Source organism: Ciconia boyciana, chromosome 4 (assembly GCF_034638445.1).
Source record: "Ciconia boyciana chromosome 4, ASM3463844v1, whole genome shotgun sequence".
Lineage (NCBI taxonomy): Eukaryota > Metazoa > Chordata > Aves > Ciconiiformes > Ciconiidae > Ciconia > Ciconia boyciana.
In genome coordinates this window covers 66,657,474-66,681,292 of record NC_132937.1, presented here as the reverse complement: position 1 = coordinate 66,681,292, position 23,819 = coordinate 66,657,474, and the positions used below count along the sequence as shown (strand labels likewise).

Here is a 23,819-nt window from a genome sequence, read left to right as displayed (position 1 = left end):
GGTGGGGAGGGTGAGCAAGAGGCAGTGTGGTGCTTGGTTGCCTACTGGGGCTAAACCATGACAACTATAAATGAGGCTGAGCCCCCAGGCAACCATCAGATAACTATTTCTATGGCTGCGGAGCTTTGTCAGGTTAAACTCAAGCAACTGGGCTTATTTCATAACAGGAAATCTATGCTTTTGATGGGAAACAAACTGTTGGCCTCATATTAATGTTGACTTGTGTGTGCAGCAAAATGGTCAGCTGAGTGAGAAGAAACGCACTCTGCTTTGAAGTCATTTTGCCAGCCAAGTGTCTTGTACTGTTGTGAGTTTCCCTCTTCCACCCTGCTTGACTGGGCATGCTGCTGTCAGTCAGCAGCTTGGCTCCTTTCAATCTTGACTGAGCCCCTGATCTGTGCGTGCTGAGCTCAAACTGCCGTCTTCTCCGTTTCTGGCAGTTCTCCCTCTGAATCAGCTGCTGTGCCAAATACTGCAGATCACAGCCTGCGCAGTAGCGCAGAACGAGCTGGTAATTATCTGACGGGCTCTGTACCAGCCAGACCTGGGAAATTCACATAGTGCAGAGAAAGTGGTTTGACTACATGTGCAAGCAAGGATGGAAAGATTTGATTCTACTTCTATTTTAATACCAGAGGAAACTCAGTATTTTAGAATATATCCAGTATTGAGAACAAACAAGAGCATTTGCAGTTAAAAAGTTACCCATTAAGCTCAACAGTTTTCTGTCTTTCCATTGTGCAGTACATGCCAACTATCTATGTGTTGCTTCCACGTGCATCACACAACATGGGACACTTCCACTGACACTTCATTATCAACAAAAGTCTTAGGTTCCTACAAGTATCTATAATCATGTAATTTCTTAATGTTATTCTCTGCTATAATGGCTGCTTTGACTGCTGTGTATACAGATGTATTCTGGTTCTAGCATCCTCTCCTGCTTATTAGAGTTACCAGTCTTTTTTATACTTCGGAGTTAATGCAGTTTTAAAGCTGTCCATAACTAACATGAAGGAAGGAAACTGCTTATACACTTGAAACAATTTATTCGGCAATTGCTCCCACTCGTTACAAAAAGTTCATATGTGAGGACATTTAGATTGGCATGGTTGGCTTTTGCTTGCAAAACTTTATAGTAATGTATAACACAAGTAAGTAATACCTGTGCAAATATTTGCTTAAGGATAATGAAAACCACAGCTGTCCACTTTGATTAAGTAAACAGTGGTTGCAAGGGAATGTATCAAATATAAAAGTAACATTTGGATCTGAGCAGAATACCTGCTATGTATATTTTGAAATGTTGAAACATAATAAAATGCATGAAAACGGAATAAGAGTATGTCCCAATTTTAATTCTCACTGCGAAGAACATTCTTCTTCCTTGAAACACAATCTTGTTCAATCCCAAAGCTGAGGGACCTGCATAATGGCTCAGAAGTGTTAGGAATGAAGACCAGCATGTTTGGCCGTTGCTGGGAGTAGCTGTCGGCTTTTATGCACTTCGCACTTCAGGGGTGGAACCAACCAATTCTCCAGCAGTAAATGCTGCTGGTTCCACACAGCTTGTTCCACTCCCATCTATGATTATGACTGCAATAGTTTACTCACAGATGTGAGCTTTTTGTTGCATTTGTTAAAAATAAGAGGCTATCACTTCAAGTGAGTGCTTTTCTGAAAATATGTCTATGAAATCTCAGCTCTGGTTGTATGTGACTTTCAGGCAAGATTTCTTCAAAATATAATTAAGAATTTGAGGTCATGGCTCAGTGCCATGAGTTAGCCTTGCAATCTAAAATTAGGTGGTGTGTGTTATTTCTCGCTTATATGTCATGAAAACAGGTGTTTTACAGCCACAGTATTTTTGATGATGTAGAAGCAAAACTGACCTATGTGATGAACAAAAAACTGTTAGTCCTGCCATCAAAGTAACAATAAGGTGGGAAGTTTGTAGTTTGCAAAATAGGAGTTTATACATGCAAGATTCAGAGCTCTTCAGTGGGAAGATGCACTGCACTTTATGCAAGTATTGCTTTCAGGACTCATTAAAATGGCAGTGTGGCAGCCTTGAATGTTGCTGCTGAAATAAAATTGTAATAAAATGGTTAAGGCTTTAAGGCTGATCTTGTGATTAGCATCAGTTACAATCATTAAACTGGATAATGAGGAATGATAGTGGGAGCTCAGGAAATCCCTGCCTGGCTTGGGGAAATACATAGCAGTTGGGTGGAAACAGCCAACTGCTTTGAGCCTGCCTGCTAGCGAGTGCATGCCCAGCTTTAGGGAAGCTGCTCCTTGCTTTGCATGCAGGAGTGGCAGAAAGGGTCTCCACGCATCATTATGTCATTTGGAAATGGCCCTGTTAGCTAGTGTCAGTGGGACTGTGACCAGGTTTTCATTTAGTTCTTGCACTGTCCACCCACTGAAAACGGCATGTATCCACATCTGGAAGCACTCTGCTCACTCTGTTTTCCACCTCAGGGCTCTACTCTTTTTTATTATTGTTTTTGAGAAGAGTATAAGCAAATAATATCCCATCTCTTTTCATGCAGAAAAGCGTTTGCTTGGATCTGTTAATTAAAGACAAATAACAAAGAGCAACTGTATCAAAGTCCACTTATGCATCTGAGCTATTTTTTTCCCCTGTAGCAGCGAAGGTAGTTTAAACAACAGGGGAAACATAAATGGGAGTTTCTTTCAGAGCAGACAACCATTATGACTTCACTGTACACATTCAGTTGTAATCCAAGAAGTCAAACAGATTCTGCAGTAGGAAGAAAAAGATTTTTCCTATCTAGAACGGACAAGCAGCTCATTAGCAGAAATATTGTCTGGTTTAGATATTCGCTCTCAAATGAAGAAATATAAATATATTTAAACTTTATTATTAATGTTATTTAGATAAATAACTCCATATAAATAACTGTGAAAATGTAGAAAAACCTACTAAAATCAATAGCAACTCTTTTAAACTTTCAGTTAGAATAACTAGTTTGCATGTTTCAACTGCTAAAATATAGATCAGGTGTTAGTTTCCTTTACATCCTGGCATCCTTTCTTATCTTTGTTCTGCAGTTTCTACACACACAGGCAAATGTGCACACGCGCATGCACACATACACTCACACAATGATGTTTAGCCCCCAACAATATTTGATCTGGTCACAAGCGCTGGGAGTGCTCACTTCTAACTTGCCTGGCCACACTGCCTGAACACTGACTTGCTCTGTCCATACTTGCTCCATCAGTAAAAGCTGAACTTGCTCCATCAGTACAAGCTGAACATCAGTACAAGCTGAACGGCCATCAGTACAAGCTGAACTGTTAGGGGGGGAGAGGAATTACTCTTTTTTTGTGTATATAGACCATAACTAAGTACTCATTATAAAGAGGACTTCCAGTAGAAAATTAAGAATTTTAAGTGCTTGATCTAGAAACCAAGATACTCTGCGTTAAAAAGAAATTTGCCCTCTCTAAGAATTGAATCTGTTGTATTTAACTTTATGCCAACTGGTCATGAGCAAAGCCTATAGTAAGAAATAATTTTGACTAACGAGCAGCTGCTTCTCTTTGAACACAGTATTTGGTGTTACATAGTAGCAGTGTAACTTTGTAAAATCATGTTCTAATATGACTTAGTGGAGACAAATCTGAAGTGGGTAGGTAGAGTTCCAGATAGCCAGAAGCATACTTTCCTACCTACTTGCGTCTTTTAAAAAATTGTGATGCTTGGTGATAGGAAAGAACATGAGCATCTATCTAATGATTTTATTTAAGGATGAATATTGCCCTGTCATTGGCCCATTTGCCATCCTTGGTTTCTTAGAATATTGATAACTCAGGCCTCCAGCCTGGGTGCCCAGGTTTCTCAAATTAGTGTTTAGTATCAGGCACTGGGGTTTGAGAATTAATTATTCATTGGTCTCCACTGTACCTTTTCTGTCAGGAAGATGGTTATAATACTTACCCATAAGTACTTTTATCATTCAAAAATTGCTGTGATTAACGTGAATGTGCTATTTACTCTCACTATTTTCTGGAGAGCAGAGTGGCTGGCTGTAACCACCCTGCCTTCCAAGGCTGATGCTGCAATTCCTGCTTTTGAAATACAATTAGAGAGTGAAAACTAAGCAAACTGTAGGAAGGTTTTTTTACACTTACATTAGTTCCACTGCCTGTAGTTGTCAACCCAGTCAGAATAACCATTAGGATAGGTAATAGCAGCTTCTATTATATTCTGTTACACTCAGTTGTGATCTGTGCTGTTTTTATATTACCACCTAGACAGAGGGAGATTAATGGTTTTTTTTTGTTTCAAATATAGGAAAGCATTTAAGAATGTACTTGACAAAATAAGCCCATTTTTAAGTGTCTGTCTGACTAGGAGTGTTTTTCTGAATTGGATTCTTAAAGATTTCAGCCTAAGGCTGCAAACAGGACTGTCATTTTTGGATTCTAAATTATTTTTCAGAAAAAAAGAGCACTGTGAAAATCATTGTTTATCCCAGTTGATAGAGTGTTATACTCATAAATCATGATTATTTTCAACCTTTTGGTTGAGACTATTTTGTTTTCACAGCCAGAAGCAGTAAAATAATCAATCATGTAATAATGCCATGGATAATTATCATGTTGCTTGGTGTTCTTTGAGCTACTGCAGGTGTGTTCAGAGCCTCTATTGGTTGTGTTTAAACTGTGATTTTACAGCTGAGGTGGTGAAGTGCTTTGGAATGTACTCACAATTGCTTTACTTTTTTTTTTTTTTCCATAATGTGTTACCAACAAAGACCATTTGTTATGAAATCCAGAAAGACTTGTGTTTTTTCCATGGTTCAAGGCTTTTATATGCTCCTTGGTATATTGACGTGGACTGCTCAACATACAGTTGTACAGAAAAGCTATGTTTGTGATGCCTAGTAGACTTAGTTCCATTGTTGCTGAATTAGAAATGACATTGAAATGCATTTGTGGTTTAAAAAGCCTCAAGTATTTTACTCTCTAAATACCGTGGAGTTCATTCTTATTTATTAAACATTCAGAACAGTTTTATTGGCATAATTACATCTTCATTTGTTTCCAAATAGTGCTTTAATTTTTGCCTTTCTTCACCAGGACCAAAGTGAGCGCTCTGCAGTGACTGTAAGCTTTCTTTGCCGCAGTGTGCAGGAATAAGGTTTAAGTCCGGAATTCCGTGATCAGTTGAAAGTGGCATAAATCACCACAGTCATCAAAAAACTCTCTCCCACCTTTTCTCTGACCCAGCTTCTTGCTTCCATGCTGCTCCCTTCCTTGTCCTGACTCAAACACTCATGCAGCTGCACTGGGAACCACATCAGGGAGCTAACCTTTCCCCCTCCCAGCCTCTGGGCAACTGAGGTACAAAAGATTAAGGGATATTTACTGCAGACATAAGATTTGGTTGCCCACGTGCTTTTGAAAATCCCAGTAGACATCTGTCTGCATCTTTTGGCATCAAATGCTTTTAGCAATCTGGCCTAAGGTGACTTGGCCAGGACTTTGTAGGAAGTCCTAAGAGTTGGAAATAGGATTTGGATATTCCTTCGTGCAGGCTGGGTTCCTGTTTAATGATCTTCACTCTGTGTTGTAAAATGAGAGGAGCTGGACTTTATTTAACTTTATCAAAAGAATGTTTTGGCTGTGAATTAATAGAATAATTTGTAATCCAAAGCTTATAATCTTCAGAACTTGGTTGTGCACTGAAAATGGTGACTTAAAATGAGCATCTTCTTTTCCATGGGTGCTGTTTGTTTTACTGTAATGTTGCAACAGCTGTTAATGAAGGTTCCTCTGTGAATGAAATCTGAATAAATCTTTATCTTTGGTTTGTCTCACTAACATTTCTGAACTCTCATTTTAAGTGGCAAATATAAGTTGCAGGAGGAAGAATCTAAGTTATTGAATAGCTAAGCTCAATGATGAGGGTTGTATAATGAAATTGTAAAGATTGACAGTGCAATTGAAAATGCAGCTGTGTGGTTAATGTAAAATATGCATTAACAGTATGAGGCATTAAAATAAATCAAAGTACCTATTGAAGTCTGTGTTTGAATCCCTGGTAATAATATTTTAAATGACTTACCTGATTTTGTTCTTTTCACACTGACTTCATAGTACTTGGTGGGGCACCTGGTTGATGACTAAGAAGATAAACTGCATCTTCAGTATACTTTTTTCTGTTTTGGAGGTTCATTGCAGCTCTATGTAGAAATCAAGAATCATTCCTTCTCTGCAGTTTTGTGATGATGGCCAGCTGATTTCTTTTACTGTGTTTTAGAGTGGTTTGTTGGTAGGTTAATAAGGATTGTTTTATTAAATGAGGAAGTTCCTGCAGGAACCTTCTGAAATTTGTAAAGCAGCTTTTTCATCATGCACTTGACTACTAGGTTTCCAAAACAGACAACTAGTCTATCTTGGATCAGTCTGTGAACATAAACATTCACAGTAACAGATTAATGCAATATGCAGATTCCCTTTTTATGTATTTAACTGACAAAGGATGTCAAAGTATAGGGTTTTGAACCTCTGTTAAGATGTGTTTGAAAAATGAGGACTCACTGTGCAGAATGAAGGTGGTTTAAAATTTGTGTTTGTTTTGAATTTTATTTTAAATCAATGATAAATTTTCTGTCCAAAACAAATAATGAAGCTCTTTTCATTGCTACAGATCGTAAACCTCAGATCTGCCTTTGTCCCCTAGTGTAATTCCTACATTTTGCAACAGAGTGTTTTTGCTGATACTTACTGAAATGAAACTATTTCAATATAGCTATTAGGTAAAACAGAAAAAAAATCTAAGGAGGGGAAAATTCACACTAATGGGACAAGAGATTTGCTTCAATAAGGAATGCTTATAAATTGTGGGAATTTATTCTGTATAACTCAACCCTGGCTCTTGTAAAAGGTTTCTTGTCTGTGTTTTCTACCAGCTTTCTGAAGGTTCTGTGACTTGCAGGCTGGTGTTGGTTTTACTTTAAATATACTTATTTAATGTTATTTTGATGTTATAACAGAGCAGGCTTAGAAAAGCTTACTCCCTTTCTAATGGTCTCATAGTGAGAGCTTTTTATAACTATGAATTTAGCTGAAAGTAACTTTAAAGAATTTTGGATGGCTAAAGAATAAATTTAAATTAACTAGTTAACATACTATCCTGTGAATAGTATGGTTTGCAAGCTAACAGCAAGCTAAGCTAACAGCAAGCTACGAAGTGTCTGTTTTTTAGACTTCACAGTTGTCCGAGTACAGCAACTGCAACAAAAAGTGCAGGTTATTTCCCCCACCTTCAGCTATTTTTATGTGAAGCTGCAGCAGTTAAGCAACGTGTGCTGTGGAGGTTCTAATCTGCCATCACTATGAAAGGGGCGCACTGATTTTATGCTACAAACTGCATCTTTTGTGGACTATTCACCACCCTTTACAGGTCTGCCAAGCCCACTCTGCAATTGGTTGCCAGGGGCTGCAGATGTTGGAAAAGAGAAATTTCAATGAAAGGCCCTGATTCAGCAACCCAAGCAGCCTGCCTCCCCCAGCCAAAGTAATCAGATTGGCAGCTGAATCAAAGGGTACAGTGGGCCCTTTGTTTGGGAGCTCCAGAGGTTAGTAATTGACAGAAGGTCAACAAAGTTTTATGAAGAAAAGAACATAATATTAGAGGGTATTAGGCTGAAGAGAGGGAGTTTGGGAGTTTTATGTTATTGGAAGAAAGTTAGAACCTGAGTCAAAGGTTACAGGCGCAGGAAGCAAAGGTTGCATATTGCTGTTTAAATCTGAAAATAGTTTCAGCTCCAGAAACAGGATTATTGGTGAGTGGAAGGAATAGCTGAACAAAAATCTGCAGTTTCCCTAATTGTAGCTGTGTGCAATTGTTAGTGTTGAAGGATTTATTTGTAAGCATTGGCATTTAACATACAATGGTAGAAGGATGGTTGTTTTCTTCATAGAATCATGAGACTGGAAAAGATCTTAAGAGGTCCTGTTTCATCCTGGGAGCAGAAGCATTAGCTGTATCTGTGCAGTATCATATGCAATAGATGCTTGCCTAATCTGCCACCCTGGAAAATTTCATTCACTGAGACCGATGTGTTTGAAGAATGCCAGCTCTCAGACCATGCCTAGCCTTCAGACTAAGCAGGCGTAGTAGTCATCCATTTTTTCTTTTTGTTGGTCATGTTTTGTAGACCATCCTCATGGCACTAGTTGTAGTATTTCAGTTTGACCCACACCCATCTTGAAATGGAATATAAAAAACTGGAGAAAGCACTCCAGGGCCTTACTAGTGTTGAGTAGGCTGGAAGGTTTATTACTGTTTATGTGTCCCAGTATGATGTTTGCCTTGTTTGCAATAGCTTGATATTGTTGACTTATGTTCAGTTCTAGTTCATGTAAGCCAAGTCAATGTTGGCTTCTATGTTGGTTATTACTCATCTCTCTGCTTTATTGTAAATTCTTAAAAATAACCTCTTGGTTCCTTTATTTTTCCAGGAATTGAAGTTAAGCTGATGGGTCTATAATTCTCTGGCACTCCTCTTTACCCTTTTTAATAAATAATAGGAACTATTTGTGCAATTTCCCATCTTTTAAGATCTCATCTGTGCTCTGCAAGAACTGAAAGACAGTTATTAACATTGCAGAGCATTGCATCAGCCAGCCCTTAACTGGTCTAAATTAATCAGGCCCACTCTGGTTGAAAATACCTGACTTCGTTATTTTCTTCCTGTGTGAGGCTGAGGCCTTGGTTTGTCCCTGGTATCAATTATGATAACTGCCTCCTTGTGACTGGCTTTTTGATGAAGATTAATGTATTGTTTTGATGTCTGATTATGGCCATGAGCATTTTGGAATCTGTTTATTGCAATTACCTCTCAAGTAATGAATGATCTGTGAACTCATAACCATTTCAGAGGGAAAAATTTAGCTCTTTTATGATGAATGGTATATGCCCTGTGAGTTGGCATTGCGATCAGTTGGGGAATTTAGGTTTTGAATGCATGAACAGGCATTCCTGTCTCAATAATATAGTTTGCTTGAAAAACACACAAGTTTGCTTGTGTACTTTGTTGGTCATTGGTGCCTGCCAGTGGAGCAGTGGGGCTACCTGCTCTGGACCTTGTCAGTAAGCAAATCTTCCTCATATTTTCAGGAGAAGGGAAGTGGCAAAAGAAGCAATAATTATTTATATTCAGTTTGGAAGAGGATTTTCTATACTGCCTGTTTTCCTGCTGCAGTTTGCTATAGTAAGTCAAAGGAACAGAATGCATTTTGTACATCAGAAATATGGAACACTGACTTTAAATATGGTTTCTCTTTTGGAGTTGGGATTTTCCTTACATTGAAATAGCTTCCTTTATTGCCCTGAAAAGTTAAGAAATCCTTTTTGCATGGCTGAGCAGTTTAAAAGAGGTACTGTTTACAGCATCTGCATTTTACTTGACTGTGTGGTCCCTGAAAAGAGGGGTGTTCCTGGGGATCTGACACGTGGCACATCTGGCACATACATTGTCCCATACTGGCAATTGGCATTCAGGCTGAGTTCTGGTTATGTTGGTCTCGTCTGTTCATGCAATGTGCAAGGAAGACAGACACTGGTGATCTTTTCTACCTGACACTATCACTGCAAATGTAAATTGAAGAAGTGGGTGTTAAGAAATAAGCCGTGATACATTTAATGTCTGAGCAGAGAATGTATGCAAGTGAAAAATGTGAGAGTAACTGTACTAAAGCAGATGAGAGATCTATGCAACATTGTGTCTTGGCTCTGATGGCAGCAAAAGGAGATGCTGAAGTAAAAGTGTAAGAGGAGGTCTGGCATACATAGTACTACTACTTTATGCTGGGTATTTACCTAGCCTCCAGCCATTTTGAGCTCAGGGACTTCCTCGCCCACATAGGATTTCTATGAATTAGTTAGGTCTGAATGGATTTTTCTCCACGAACTTGCCCAGTCTCACCTGTAGCCCATGTGAACTCTGCCCACAGCCTAACTACATCTTGTTTGGGTAAACTTTACCTTGTTCTAGCTTTGTTTTGAAATTGCTTTTAGCTGCTTTTCCCTCATGCTGCCAATTCTTCCACCAAGATATTGGCCCATCCTCTCTAAGACTCTCATGACTCCATAGACCTTACTGTCACTGACCTCAGCCATCTCCTTCCCAGAGTGACAAATCCTAGCAGCTGTACAAAACCTGGTTTATAACTTTAATTATCCTCACTACTCTTTTCTGAAACTCTTCCAACTCTTCTGTACCCTCTTTGAGATGAGAGGACCTCAACAACATGCAATGTTCAATGTATGAGAGCAAGCCATAGATTTACACAGCAGCATAATGATGCTTTCAGTTTTACTCTTTATTCCTTTCCTAGAAGTATCCAATCCTGGCTGGTTTTGCTTTTCTTACTGCTTCTGAGAACTGAGCTCAATTTCGATGGAACTAACTATTCTGAGCCCAAGATCTTGGTCCTCAGTAGTCCTGGTCAGTTCTGAATAAATCTTGTATTAAGAATAAGCTCTCCCCATGTGCATCTCTTTCCATTTGTCTCCATTATTCTCAGTCAGGTCTGTCTGTACTCCCATTCCCTGTCTGCTTCACTTTCTTTAGTAGCCTTGAATAGGAGAGTTTGATAGCCTGTATACACTTTAGCCATTTCTTTTTTGTCTTCTCCATTCCAGGAACATCTGGGCCACCCAAAGCCCTTTGCCAGGAGCTCTTTCAGGCTTGGACTGTACAAGTCTGTGCAGTTGTTTTCTGTACATACCTGCACAGTTGTCCAGCCTGTTGTGGGGATTCCTCATACACCAATGTGGGTATGTTCATTGAGACATTTTCTAGACACTGTGGTGCTTGATTAGTCTTCAGATAGCTACATATTTATGTAGTAGCATGCTAGTTGGCATACTTCTTGCCAGTGTGACTTGATAATATCACATGTAAGGTTCAAATATCAGGCATTTCTCTTCTTACAGTTTTTAATAACAACTGTTTTGTGGGTTGCTGTTGTTCTGCCAGTTTTGTGTTTTGCAAGTCTACCTTTTTTCTTAGCATTATATGACAACACTGTGACTATGAAAAAAGATGTGACTATCTAATATCTTTGTTGCATCTATAATCAGTTTAATGAACAATTGTATCTTTTCTAGCAGTAGCTCACTGATCAAGACTGACAGTGAAAGTTGGACACCTAAACTTGCTTTGTGGATTTTTCTCCCCTTCAGGCAGTGGAACAACACATAAAAATGCTGCCAGGAAAAGACAGAGAAAGTAGGAAGAAGAAAAGCAAAATGGGATACCCTTACTGAAATACTGAATAAACAAAGTCAGAAAAGGGACATAAGTTAAAAATCAGATGTGGACAGGAGCACATATGTGTAGGGGTCTTCAAACAAGAATAAGACTGCAGAGAGTTGGTGATGGCACATGATCAGGGGTGCATCTGCACTACAGTGAGGGGAATTAAAGAAAAGATGAAAACAAGAATTCTTATCTGTTGAGGAAAACACCATGGATTTACTCCTAGCAGGAAAAATGTACTAATTTGTTAATGCAAAATCAGAAAGTACTGAGAATAATATTCAACAGGAATACACAGCTTTTTCCTTGAAGTTCTTGACTGCAGGATTTTTTAATTCTGTTTAACTCAAGAGGAAAAGGTTTTATTTGGTTGTGGTGACTTGTTGGTCATCTGATCCAGAAGCATTTATGGTGTAAAAAACTTAATATTTCATATTGGTAATAACTTTTTGGTGTTTCAAGTTGTGGTACAAAACTTTAGAGTTAAAGCTTGGAATTCATTATAAATGCGATTGAAGTGGAATTTTGCAGATTACAGAAAATATACATGTTTCTTTCATAAAAGCAAGTTTAAGTGACAGATCTGTTTTATATTTGTAATTTACAACGTACACAAAGGATTTTCAATTTTAACTTTGCTTAGTTATGGAGACTTTGCTGGTAGGTGGTGTCTATGGTTTGTAATTGTTCTCTGGTAAAGCTCATCTGGAGATTAATGGCACAAGAGTGAATCACACAAAACTATTATTGAAACATTTTCAAATCAGCAAATGGTTTTGTTTCTTTCCATCTTTGTTTTGAAAAACTTTAAGAAATTAAGAGAGAGAGGTCTGGGAAGGAGGGAAGAGAGAGGAAGACATTTCTGTGCCCATTTATCTGAGCTTCCAGTGTTTTTTCCTGTTGTGAATCCCACTAAATGACTGAAGAAATGGAAACAAGTTGAGCACGTGGTATTAAACCAAAAGTGCCACTCAGATCTAGGGCAGTTTGGAGTCTGGAGATCTAAGTGTTAAGCAACCAAATGTCCCTAAGAATGGGCTTCTACAAATAATGTTTCATCCTGTGAATACTGGTGGATTACGATCACCAGAATAAGCCAAGTGCAGGTGCTTGTGGACTAAAAGAACAGCTGCTTTTTCTACTCTTCTTTTTACTCCAAGGTCTCATCTTGGATTTATCTTCCTTGTGACCAGTAAATGTTGCTGTCCCGTTCTAAAGTCCTTGTGCAATATAGAGGAGGTCAAACAGAAACAAGGAAATAGAAGTGAACTTGACTTCCTGCCCCTTGGTAAAAATGAGATGTGATGTATCTCTGCTGAAATTTGACAGAAATATCCCTATCATGCATTCATCAGTTCACACTGAATCAAACAAATCAACAAAACTTCTGTACAGTATAAAGTCAGGCACTGAGTCTGCACCATGCCCTCAGGGGTGTGAAGACACAGTGGGGCAGGATTTACAATGGCAACTGAAGATGCCCCCACCTTGGCCACCCATTTCCATTTCTCCCGCCACTCTGCAGATGATGACTATCTATGAAGACAGTCTGAAGATGAAGACATTGGCCAGTGCTGGGAGTGGCAGAAGATGATGGCCGCTCCCAGCACTCCCAGAAGACAGTGCTGCGCCCCTGGTAAGACACTCTCTTTCAAATTGGAACACCTAAGGCTTGGGCCTTAGCCTTAGCTGTTCCAATGTGAAAGAGTGTCTTACCAGGGGTACAGCACTGTCTTCACCATTACTGTAACTGGGTTGTCTGGGAGTGAGCACACAACTCAAGTGGAATCAGTAGTACTGCCAGGCTAGGAACCTCAAGCAGCGGGAGACGAAGGGAGAGATGAAGTAGTGACAAGGAGGAAGTACTGTGATGAAATAAATACTTTCAGACCCAGCCTGAGGTGTAGAGGATGTCTCTGATTTCTGTGTTTCACCTGCTAAATTTAAAGGCAAGTTAGCTAAATCGTCTGTTCTCAAATAATGGGAAAAAGCATAAAGAAAAAATAAAAAACGACAGTGTTGATTCTTTTCTTCTTTCATAACGTAGTGGAAGATAGGGATGGGGTTACTTGTGTTTCACCACTGTGACTTGCAGTCAGAGTGTTGTTGTAGGGTTTAGTCTGAAGGAAAGGGAATGCAGACAAAAGGAAGAGGGAGAGCCTTTTCCCTAGTTTCATTTTACCCAAGACATTACCATGTACACCCCTAACAAATCTACAACAAAAACCAGATCTTTCACTTTAGATCCTGATGACCTTAGATTTGCATGCTCTCTCGGTGATATGCGGAGTTGATAAGGAATTTGGATGACTAAATGTAAATTAGGAAATACAAAAATGTAGGGGATGTCATTTGAGAAGTTGTTTTAGTAAAAACACCTCTATAGCTTTATCTGATTTTAAGTTTAACTCTGTTCCTCACAGTATCATATTTTCAAAAGGGAGAGTGGACAGGTGAACCCCCGTTTTATAATGGTCAGGGTTTTGTAACACCTGGAAGAGCAAAGGAACATGGAAGTATTGTCTGCTGTCTGCATCAGCTGCTGGCTAAACATTGTTTCTAGCTTGTTCTGATATATGTTACACACAAACAAGGAGGGCACACAGAAAGATGTCCGTCCATTTCATCACCCTTTGGAATACCTGGCTAATGGTTATTATATTTTCATTTCTGGGCAATGTCTTTTAGGGACGTGGCTGAGAATAGGATAAGAAAATAAGCAGAGATGATGAGTCTGACATCCAGAAATAGAATCTGAATTACTGTAATGTAACTTCAAAAGCAGATTTATGCCATTTTGTAACTGAGATTGTCAGTAAAGCTCGGGTACTGCTTAATTTGCTGGGCCAGCACTGCTTTCAGGAAATGTTTGTGTTCTTGGTAAAACTGTGTGAATTTTAGTCTGGTAAGAACTGAAAAGTAGTTTTTAATGCTGTCCATATTTGCCAAGCACAAAGTAAGTCCACAAGATAAATTACTGTAAGGTTTTCTAATCTGCGATGGACAAATCCTGACCTTGTTAGTAGGTGTTTCCTGTGTGCTACTCTGGAATCAGGATCTGGACTGAATGAGTTTGCTGAACTCACTGTTGTAGTGCTGTTTGAGAGAAAGATTAACTTAGAACCTCAATTCAACAAAATCTTTCTTTTTCCTAGGTGAAATGGAAATTCCAGATTCAAATGACCCCTTAGGTCACGCAGATGGACTTGAGAGACCAATTGCAACACCTAAAGGTAAAATTAATTTTAGTTACTTTTTCTTCCCCCCACCCAAATATAAGCGTACTTTAGAAAGGACAAGCAAAATCCTGTTATTACATGTCCACTTGATTTACCTGTGAATACAAGTCTATAAGAAAGGCAGCCTTGTGTGACTTAATACTTCTGATTCTAAACAGGGATAGCAAGCTTACAGGAGTCTATAAAAATTAATTTTTAAGCATGTTCAGTCCCCCCACACTGAGGGATTAGATGTTTGAGCCAAACACAGAGGGCTATTATTACCTTTCTAGCATATTTTCTGTCACGTTGGTGCCATGAAAATGATTTAATTTTGTACAGTGCCACACTTGGCATCTATAGGTAAATCTTAAGTATTGGTATCTCTAAATATCTTTGGTTTGAGGTAATTAAATCTAGCCCATAGTAACACAAGAATACTTACTTTTTAAGTAGCTCTGAGCATTAGTGATTTTTTAAAAAAACAGACTATAATAGCAGATTTTCTAGTAACTTGTTAGCATAAATTTTTATGATACTTTATCACTTAAACTATAGATCCAAATGCTATTCATGGATCTGAAAATGCACATATTTACTGCAAATTGTGATTCCAAATACAGTTTGGTGCAACTTCATAAAGCAGGTAATTTTCAGTGTTCTACCTGAAGAAACATGTTTTCTCACTTGTAGTACAGGCTTTTTTCTTTGTATGGATGCACTGCTGTAGGAAAGTCAACCCTTATGCTTAGAAGAAATGTCAGATAATCTTGTTAGCATGAAGAGCTCAGCCTGCTTTCTGCTTTCTTATTAGCATTCTCAGCAAGATGTGCATGTGTTGAAGCCTACGAAGCTCTGAGGTGCTGGTCAGATGTTCTTGGAGCTTGTCTTTCAGAGGAACATAAATTTTGAGGGTACCTTGGAATATAGTCTCTGTTCTCATAGATTTCATGTAATCTTTATTGTGCTTCACCTGAATGCTAGTTAGATTTCTTACCTAGACTATGCTTATTAGAAGCTTTTTTTCAGAATCTTCTGTTAATTTCTATCCTTAATTGGATAAAAGAAGACATGTTTATATTAGCATATCTCTAACCACATTCCTACTGATCATCAGTGTGGGACTGTGTCCCTCCCATTTGGGAGGAAGACTTGTACTCCTCTTCTCAACCCTTTTCCACTTCTTGAAGCTCCCAAATTGTTTTAGAGGATTAAACTTTGTCCTCCATTATGGGAATAAATTTCAGTAACAGTCATTCCTGTCAGCGGCACTGTATACTACAGTTGTTTTATCCACTCCACACACTCACGTACCCACTGCTTTTGATGGGAAAAGGTCCATGTTTAATCTTTAACTGCATCTGACAGGCTTGTTTACTTGGCAAGTTGGTCCCACTTTACTCTTTTGTTATGTCTGAGCTTTTAAGGGTACAAACATAAAAGAAAATGTTTTTTTCATGGGACCTTACTTGGTTAAATTCTTGCTGAGAAAGGAGTTGCAGTTATTTCCTTTTTTTGCAGGGCCACAGGCAATACCTGTCTAAGGAAGTAATTAATCACGTCTCAAACATTTCTACATCATAAGGATTTTGTATTTCCTTCAGAAAAAAAAAAGAGACCCTTGTTCCTATATGACTCATTGGTATAGGATCAGTTGTTAGTTTCCAGCATGCCTGGTCTGGAAATGGCCTCATTTTGCTCTCCTTTTATTTTTGTGGCTACAAAATTCTCCAAATAAGCAAAAATCCCTTGGTTGAAATTTTTTGTTTCTTTGGTTGGAATGTTAACCTATGTGTTTCTCTATCATAGTGAGGTAGCACTTTTTGTTTCAAAAAATCATTGGACAGTTCTACTTCAATGTTTGTGAATACCATTGAGACCAATAGAAAGGGTCCTTCAGCTTCTTCCATCACATCGACCTTCTTTCCTTCCTTGAGAAATGTTTAGTTATTCTGATTTGTTTATGACCTCTATTTTTTTCTGATATTAGAATAGACCCAAAACAGGCAGGAAAATAGTAGTAAATAGCTTTTAATAATGCCCAAAGTTAAAGCCCCTTTAAAAGTACTAAGTGTATAGGTCACCTTCTCCTCTAAATCCTCCAGAATTCCTGAAAAATAGTTCTGTCTCCAAAGAAGTAACCAGGTTAAGCAAGGTATTATTAACAATGTGCACTTGCAAGTTAAAAAAGTTGCAAGTCTTTTCCTACAAGTGAAGCCAGCTTTCTGATAGTTGATAGGATAGGACCATAACTCGGCTAGGAATCTGGGGAGAATTTATCTTCCCCTGTTTCCTTTAAGTGAGCACCTGAACAACCAGAAGAGCACTGCCTCTGAGCAACGTTTCGCTGCAAACCAGAGCAGAACAGTGAGCAATTGCTGTAGAAGAACTTAGGTCTGGTCTGGAATAAAAACAAAAGGATTTGAACACAAATGTTGTCTTTGCAAAGATGATCCTTTCCCCAATCTCGATTTCAATCGAGCGTCTCTAGGTGGCTTTCTGTTTTGCAACAAACACTCTAACAAACTCTCCCTGGTTCCTAAAAAGTCTCTTTCCCCTGCTCGAGAGGCAGAACTGTTTAAGCTCCAGAAACACCCAGGTTCGCTGCTTGCTGGGTCTTGCGCTGCTCCCTGCCCACCTTCCCACACTAGGCCAGCTTTTTCTGCCAGTGATGCCGAGGAAGGAGGTGATGCTGGGGAAGAAGCAAAGTTCCCTCGCTCTCTCACAGCAGCAGAGGGTCAGCCAGGACAAGGCCAACAGGGAGCTTTCCTTTCTGAAGCCCAGAGAAGAAAAAGAACATATCTGTTAATCACAAATAAATGCAAGAGTTGTGGCACAAGCCAAAAACAAGTTTTTCTTTGGTAATGAGCACCGTTGGTGCATCATCAGGGAGGGGCTCACTGCTTGCGATCTTGTACTCTTAAAACAAGCCTGGGGAAGATATTAAAGGGTAAAATATGAACTCTTCATGCATAGATGAGCTGCCAGTAAAATCTTACATCATAAATAATGTCTGGTAGTGGGAATGTTAGAGCAATACACTTTAATAGTTAAAGAAATGCATGAGTAAGGGCAACCTGCAATAGCTGAGACATTGAGTGAGTTGGGTTGCTCAAGGAGATGTGATGCCTCAAGCCTCTGACCTTAACTGTGGTTTCTGCGCAAGTCTCTGGGAACTTTTTGTGGTTCAAGAGGTACCTATATGACAAATCCAAGTTATGACTGGACTATCCCGGTTGCTTTGAATTGACATAAGGTAACCTGTCAGGAATCATTCGTATGTATTCTAAAAGTGGTAGCTTTTTACTTACGTGACTGGTGACCCAAAGAACAGTCTGCATGCTAACTACACTGCTGTGCTCCCCGAAGATCTGCTCCTAAATGGGCAATAGATTACAACAGGTTGTACCTGCTTCTTCACAGTCTTATCTGGGAGTTCAGAAAACAAGAAAACAAAACCATTCCGCCCTGTAGAATTGGATTCCTGGGCTAGGTAAGATCTTCAATCCTTCAAGTATGAGAAAATACTGCTCAAAAATAGGTTTCCTTCTGCTAATAAGAGCTTAAGACCACTGATTTCGGTGTGGGGGACAATGTGCACACTGTGGCAGTATTTCAATGCTAATTCTGCTTCGCTTCTGAATTGGCTATAATATGTTCCAAAGTACATTTGAAGTGCATGTGATCCAAATCACTTTATTTTACATGCTTCTGACTACATTTTTGTACATTGAGATCACAAATAGTATGGAAGATGGGGTGCAAATAATGGGATTAAATTAGGCTGTAAAGGTATCAATTAGTCTGAAAACATTATGTGGCAGTATATAACAGTGTAGTTTCCTTAACCGCTCATGTGTCTTTTGGGAGAGCTGCCAACATCCTTTCCATTTCCTAACCTGACTCCAATATATTGTAGATCGCTCATCTTCATATTGTGGTTAAATAAAGCAGAGGGGTGAAGAACTGGAAAGACTGCTTTGTATTTAGGAAAATGGACTGTGCAAGAAATCATGAGTCTTAGACTTCTCTCTCCCCTCCCTATTAGGATGGTGTTTCTCAGTGTAATTCCAGTCCTGATTTACTTGTGGAAAGAGTCACTTCACTGGGCTCCCACCGCCCGCTAAGGTGTGATGGTGTGATCCACGTCCCCGAAACTCTTGTACTTACAGCAGTGTTGCTGTGCACACCTCTAGAAAGAAATGCTTTGAATTTCAGCAACTTTCATATTTGTTTTCTCTTGCGATAGTGTTCAATTCTTTCATAAGCTGAGAACACTCTGCAACTCTTTGATATTCTTTATACATTACCTGTCAATTCTGTTAACACTTTATGCTTATTACTGTATTCATAACACAGTAAATTTGGGAACAGCATTGTCTTCGTCAAGTCATTCCTTGTTAATAATCAGTCATTCCATAAGCTAAAGTATGTTTCCCAGGTGAAAAATTATGTCTTATTATAGGAAATTATGAATTCGCTTCTAATGGAACTATCATTATGTTAATTACTCAAAATGTTTTCCAAAAAAACCTTTTATATTGGATATAAGATGGTATTAGTCTTAAAATGCCATCGCAGAAAGTTGTCATTTGAAAGAGTTGTGGTGAGAGAGACCATGTCCTTTATTTATATCTAAGAAAATGAACAAAGAGTTACTTGAAGACAAAAATGAAAAAGGGTGGGGAGGGAGAAAAAAAAGAAAAGCAAAGGGCTGAGGGAAAAAAAACCCCACATTGCTTTTTAAACAAATCATAATATACATATTTTCAGTGGTTTTGAACACTGGAAAGTTTTATGCCATGAATCTGAAAATGCTCTAAATTGTATGCAGTTATGTGGACAAAAAGTATGTGCTTTTTTTTTTAAAACAGCTGATTTTAAATTTTGAATATCTAAAGCCAACACTGCTGTAAGTTGTGATGTATCCTGTAATACTGAACAGATGGGTTTATGGGCTTTTTTGACTGTTGGATCTAAAATTATTTAAATACATATATATATCTTATTGAGAAACATGTATTCTAAAAAGTGATAAAACATATATGTAGTTATTACTACTTGTTCTGAAGAGATTGTTGTATCTTCAGGTATCTAGCAATTTATGGCTCAAATTTTCCTTTCTTCTTCTCAGAAATTGGACATTCAGTGTTTGTTTCCCTTGTGCAATGCAGAAAGAAAAGGGAATCAACTGTTCCACAAAAATGGATGATTATTTCATTAACTCATATCCTCATTATCTCAGGAACACAGAGAGATGTGAAACTCAGTATAGTATCATACATATTACCACTCAGTCCGTGTGTGAATTTGGGAAGTCACTTGAACTGCCCTTACTTTAGTTTCTGTGTTTAGAAAACAAGGTTGATGATATCTTCCCATCTCATGAGACATATGGGTTCTAAACCCATCTCAGGGGTTCTAAATGATTTAGAAGTTCTGAGATAAAAAGAGTTGCAAATCTTTATTAATTGCTATTCATGGAGTCCATCACGAAGCTGGTTTGAAAATTATGAATGCATAATTATTTTTAAAATCATATAGGGAAAAAGGAGCAAAAACAACAAAAAAAGAATAGAAACCAAAACTCAAATTGAAAACAGCTAAGCCATAATTAACTTGATCTAAAGTAACAGAAGACGTTTAAAATATTTTTTTAGAATGAACTTCAAAATCACAGCTAAGATCTTAAAATAACAGATGCGGAGCAATCATTTTGTATTGTGTTTATGCCAAGCATAGCACATATGGTTTGAGCCAATAACTTGGACATCTAAGTGCCAGAATAATATAAATAAACCTAACAAAAATAATATGCATGTGAGGTCTCAGTGATAGTTGCACCCTTTATGTTTTTAGCTTAGTATCTATTCTTGTGCATATCTTGACAATGATTTGACACATGCGGGAAAAGTTTATTTTTATATTCTTGCCAAAACATGCAAAATAGACCTGTCATCTTAATTTTTATTTGCTGTGGGATTCTGTTTGATATATTTATATCAAATTTATCCCATTTAAAAAGATGAAGTACTGGCAACCCAACAAAGGCATTTCAAAATGTGAAAGAGTTTTGCCAGAATTCATGTCAGTCATTTCCCTAAGCTACTTTATTCATAGGGTACACAGAGTATGATAGTATAACATAATATATAGATTAAGCTGCATTATCCTCTCATAGCTTCTTGACAGAACATTTTTTAATCTGTTCAAGCAAAATAAATATTAATATTGGTTGTACACTTGGTTAGAAACCATAATAAAAGAGAAATTTAATTTAAAGCATCTTTGCCTACAGCAAATGCAGAAATATCCACCAGATAGCTTTTCCCTTTGAAGTACTTTAAGCCAAGCCAAAGACCACTGAAGGCAAAGGAAGCATTTTCCTTCATTTCAATGACCCTTGGAACCAAGCCAGAGTATAGAAAATAGTATATAACAATAGTATTTGTGTAACACAGAAAATTGCTGGTCATTATACCCAGATTTTTAAAAAATTCTATTTGGTATCCATATCCCAAATGAAATATAATTGTTTATAATGTGACATTTATAGGTTTAGTAACGCTGTTTATCCATAGCAAGCCCAAATTATTTTATAGAGAGTATTTATTCTTTGTTTCAAAGGTTTGTCAGTACTAAAACAGATTAACAAATCTGTTCAAGTTTTAAAAAATTCTAGTTGACTAATGCATAACACAAAGTATTTGGACACAAGTTAAATACAAGTTCTAGTGCCTTCATATTTCATTCTCCTCCATACCTGTCCAAATGAATATTTATTGAGAGAGAAAGAGAACTACATTGGAAAAAATTTGCTTTGCATGTTGTTCAGGTCCCAATTTCTCCTGGGAAACAGTTTGTATTTTCCCCAAACCACTGCATCAAACTGGCATCCACACAGTGTTTGTGGTATGACATACATCACAAAAAGTAACTGCTGATTATCACTACAGAAATTAAATACAGAAAACATTCTTAAGAACGTGGTTGGTTAAATTTTCCACTTGGAAAGATTTGCAATAATGGGTTATCTAAAGTGGACACCAAATAACAGAGCAGCACAACAAATGGCTGCCCACTCTGTCATACAATTACTTCAGATTCAGTAAGTATATAAACACCAGACTTCAGCATCATTTCTCAAAGAGGAAATGAAACTAGCAAATAGAGAGTGTGCAGTTCAGAGTATGGACAGAGACAGTGGATAGGTAGTGAGTTGCCCTACTGCTCCTAAGCTGCTCTGAAGAAATTTGAAGAAAACAAGTGCTTCAAAGTTCAGTACGTTAAAATATTTATTACTTGATTTGTAATAACAGGGTAATATAAAACACTGCAGAAAATGCCTGTAAAATTGGCAGGAGAAGTAATGAGGTAAGGCCAAATTCTGACCTGGAGGAAATTGATTCAGTTACACTGACTTCATGGGAAGTATATCTAATCACACTGCGTCTGAATTAATCCATAAATCTTTGGCATTGCTTTTGGTGGTAATAGTTTTGTTCTAGCTATTAATAGGATCTGATTCATAAATTCATATGAAATATTTTGGATTGCTTAAAAGCTATGGAAGCAAATTACTTCCTACAGTAACTCTGGTTTAATTGGTAAAACAGAAAGGTCTAACATGGATTTAATCTTGAGTTAATAACATTTAAGTCCTAATAAGTAAATTTAGTATCTGTTTTCATCCAAATTTATTTGAATGTAATATCCATGACTAACCTGAAGTGAAGACTCAACCCAGCTCATTTTAAATCAGGAAAAGTGAAATAGTGGTAAGTGTTTGAGCAAGCTATAAGCTGACCAATGGCACAAAAGCTGACCAATGGCACAAGAACGATGTGGACCTTTCATATACTTCTGTGTTAAGAACAAAAAGTATATTGAAGAGGTAGAAGAACCACACTCCCTGGCTGTCAACTTACAGTGCTTGAATTGGCCCCACCTTTATAGAAAGCATCTTCTCCACCTCTTTCACTTCTTAGGAATCAGGAGCATCTCTGAGCCAGATGACTGTACCTCTGTGGTGGCTCCATGATGGAAGTGGCCCGATTTCTCAAAAAAGACCTTAAACCGTTTCCTTCGCCTCCCTTGTGTGAACACATTCAGGCCACCCCCATGATTGCTGAATCATAGACACATAGAACCACAGAACAGCCCAGGTTGGGAGGGACCTCAAAAGATCATCTGGTCCAACTGAAAGGGGGCCTAGACAAGATCATCTAGCACCCTGTCTGATCGCATCTTGAAAACTTCCAGTGATGGGGACCCCACCACATCTCTGGGGATGTCGTTTTCCAGTGAATGATTGTTCTCACTGCAAAAAAATTCTTTCTTCTTTTAAGATGAAACCTCTCCTGATGCAACTTGCACCCATTGCCCCTTGTCTTCTCCATGTGGCTCCTTGTAAAGAGAGAGTCTCTGTCCTCTTTGTAGATGCCTTTTAAGTACTGGAAAACTGTGATGAGGTCCCCCCGAGCCTTCTCTTCTCCAGAGAGAAGACACCTGACTCCAAGTCTTTCCTCATGGGGCAGGCTCTCTAGCCTTCTGGTCATCTTTGTGGCCCTCCTTTGGACACTTTCCAGTCTTTCAGTGTAATTTTTGAATTTTGGGACCAGAACTGGACACAATACTCCAGGTGTGGCCTGACAAGCACTGAGTAGATTGGGATGAACAAGTCTCTATCTCTGCTAGTAATGCCCCTGTGGACACAGCCCAGGGTTCAATTTGCCTTTGTTCCCACAGCAGCGCTCCGCTGACTGATGCTGAGCTTGTTGTCCACCAGGACCCCCAGCTCCCTTTCAGCAAGGCTGCTCCTCAGCCACACAGATCCTAGCCTGTACCAGGCTCATTGGTTATTCTGACCCAGGTGCAGGACTTTGGACATGTCCGTGTTAAACTCCATATAGTTCTTGCTTGCCCCCTCTTTCAGCCTGTCCAGGTCTTTCTCTAAGATGGCTCTCCCTTCTGCCCACATCACCACCCAGTTTAGCCTTATCAGCAAACTTGGTGAGGGGGCTTTCAATCTCATCTACCAAGACATTTGTGAAGATGTTGAACAGTGTGGGGCCCAGTATCAATCCCTGGAGGACCCCACTTGTGATAGGCTGCCAGCCTGAGTAAAAACCATTGATCACCTCCCTCTGAGTGTGGCCTGTGAGCCAATTTCCTACCTGTCTTGCAGACCACACATCCAATCTGTATCTTGCCAGAACTGTTCCTTGGGTTGGTGCTTTCACGGCCCCACGTTGTGGTTCCACTCCTCTTCCACCCAACAGCTCAACACTAA

General features: G+C 38.6%; 1 protein-coding gene across 1 annotated transcript in view; it reads left to right on the top strand.

Annotated features, from left to right (window-relative positions):
• The window catches only part of ROR2 (receptor tyrosine kinase like orphan receptor 2), a 159,059-nt gene that overhangs the window by 93,661 nt on the left and 41,579 nt on the right, over positions 1–23,819 (top strand). The window contains exon 2 of the mRNA XM_072859667.1: positions 14,465–14,542. Within this exon, the coding sequence (XP_072715768.1) occupies positions 14,465–14,542 (78 nt within the window). The remainder of the gene's footprint in view (positions 1–14,464; positions 14,543–23,819) is intronic.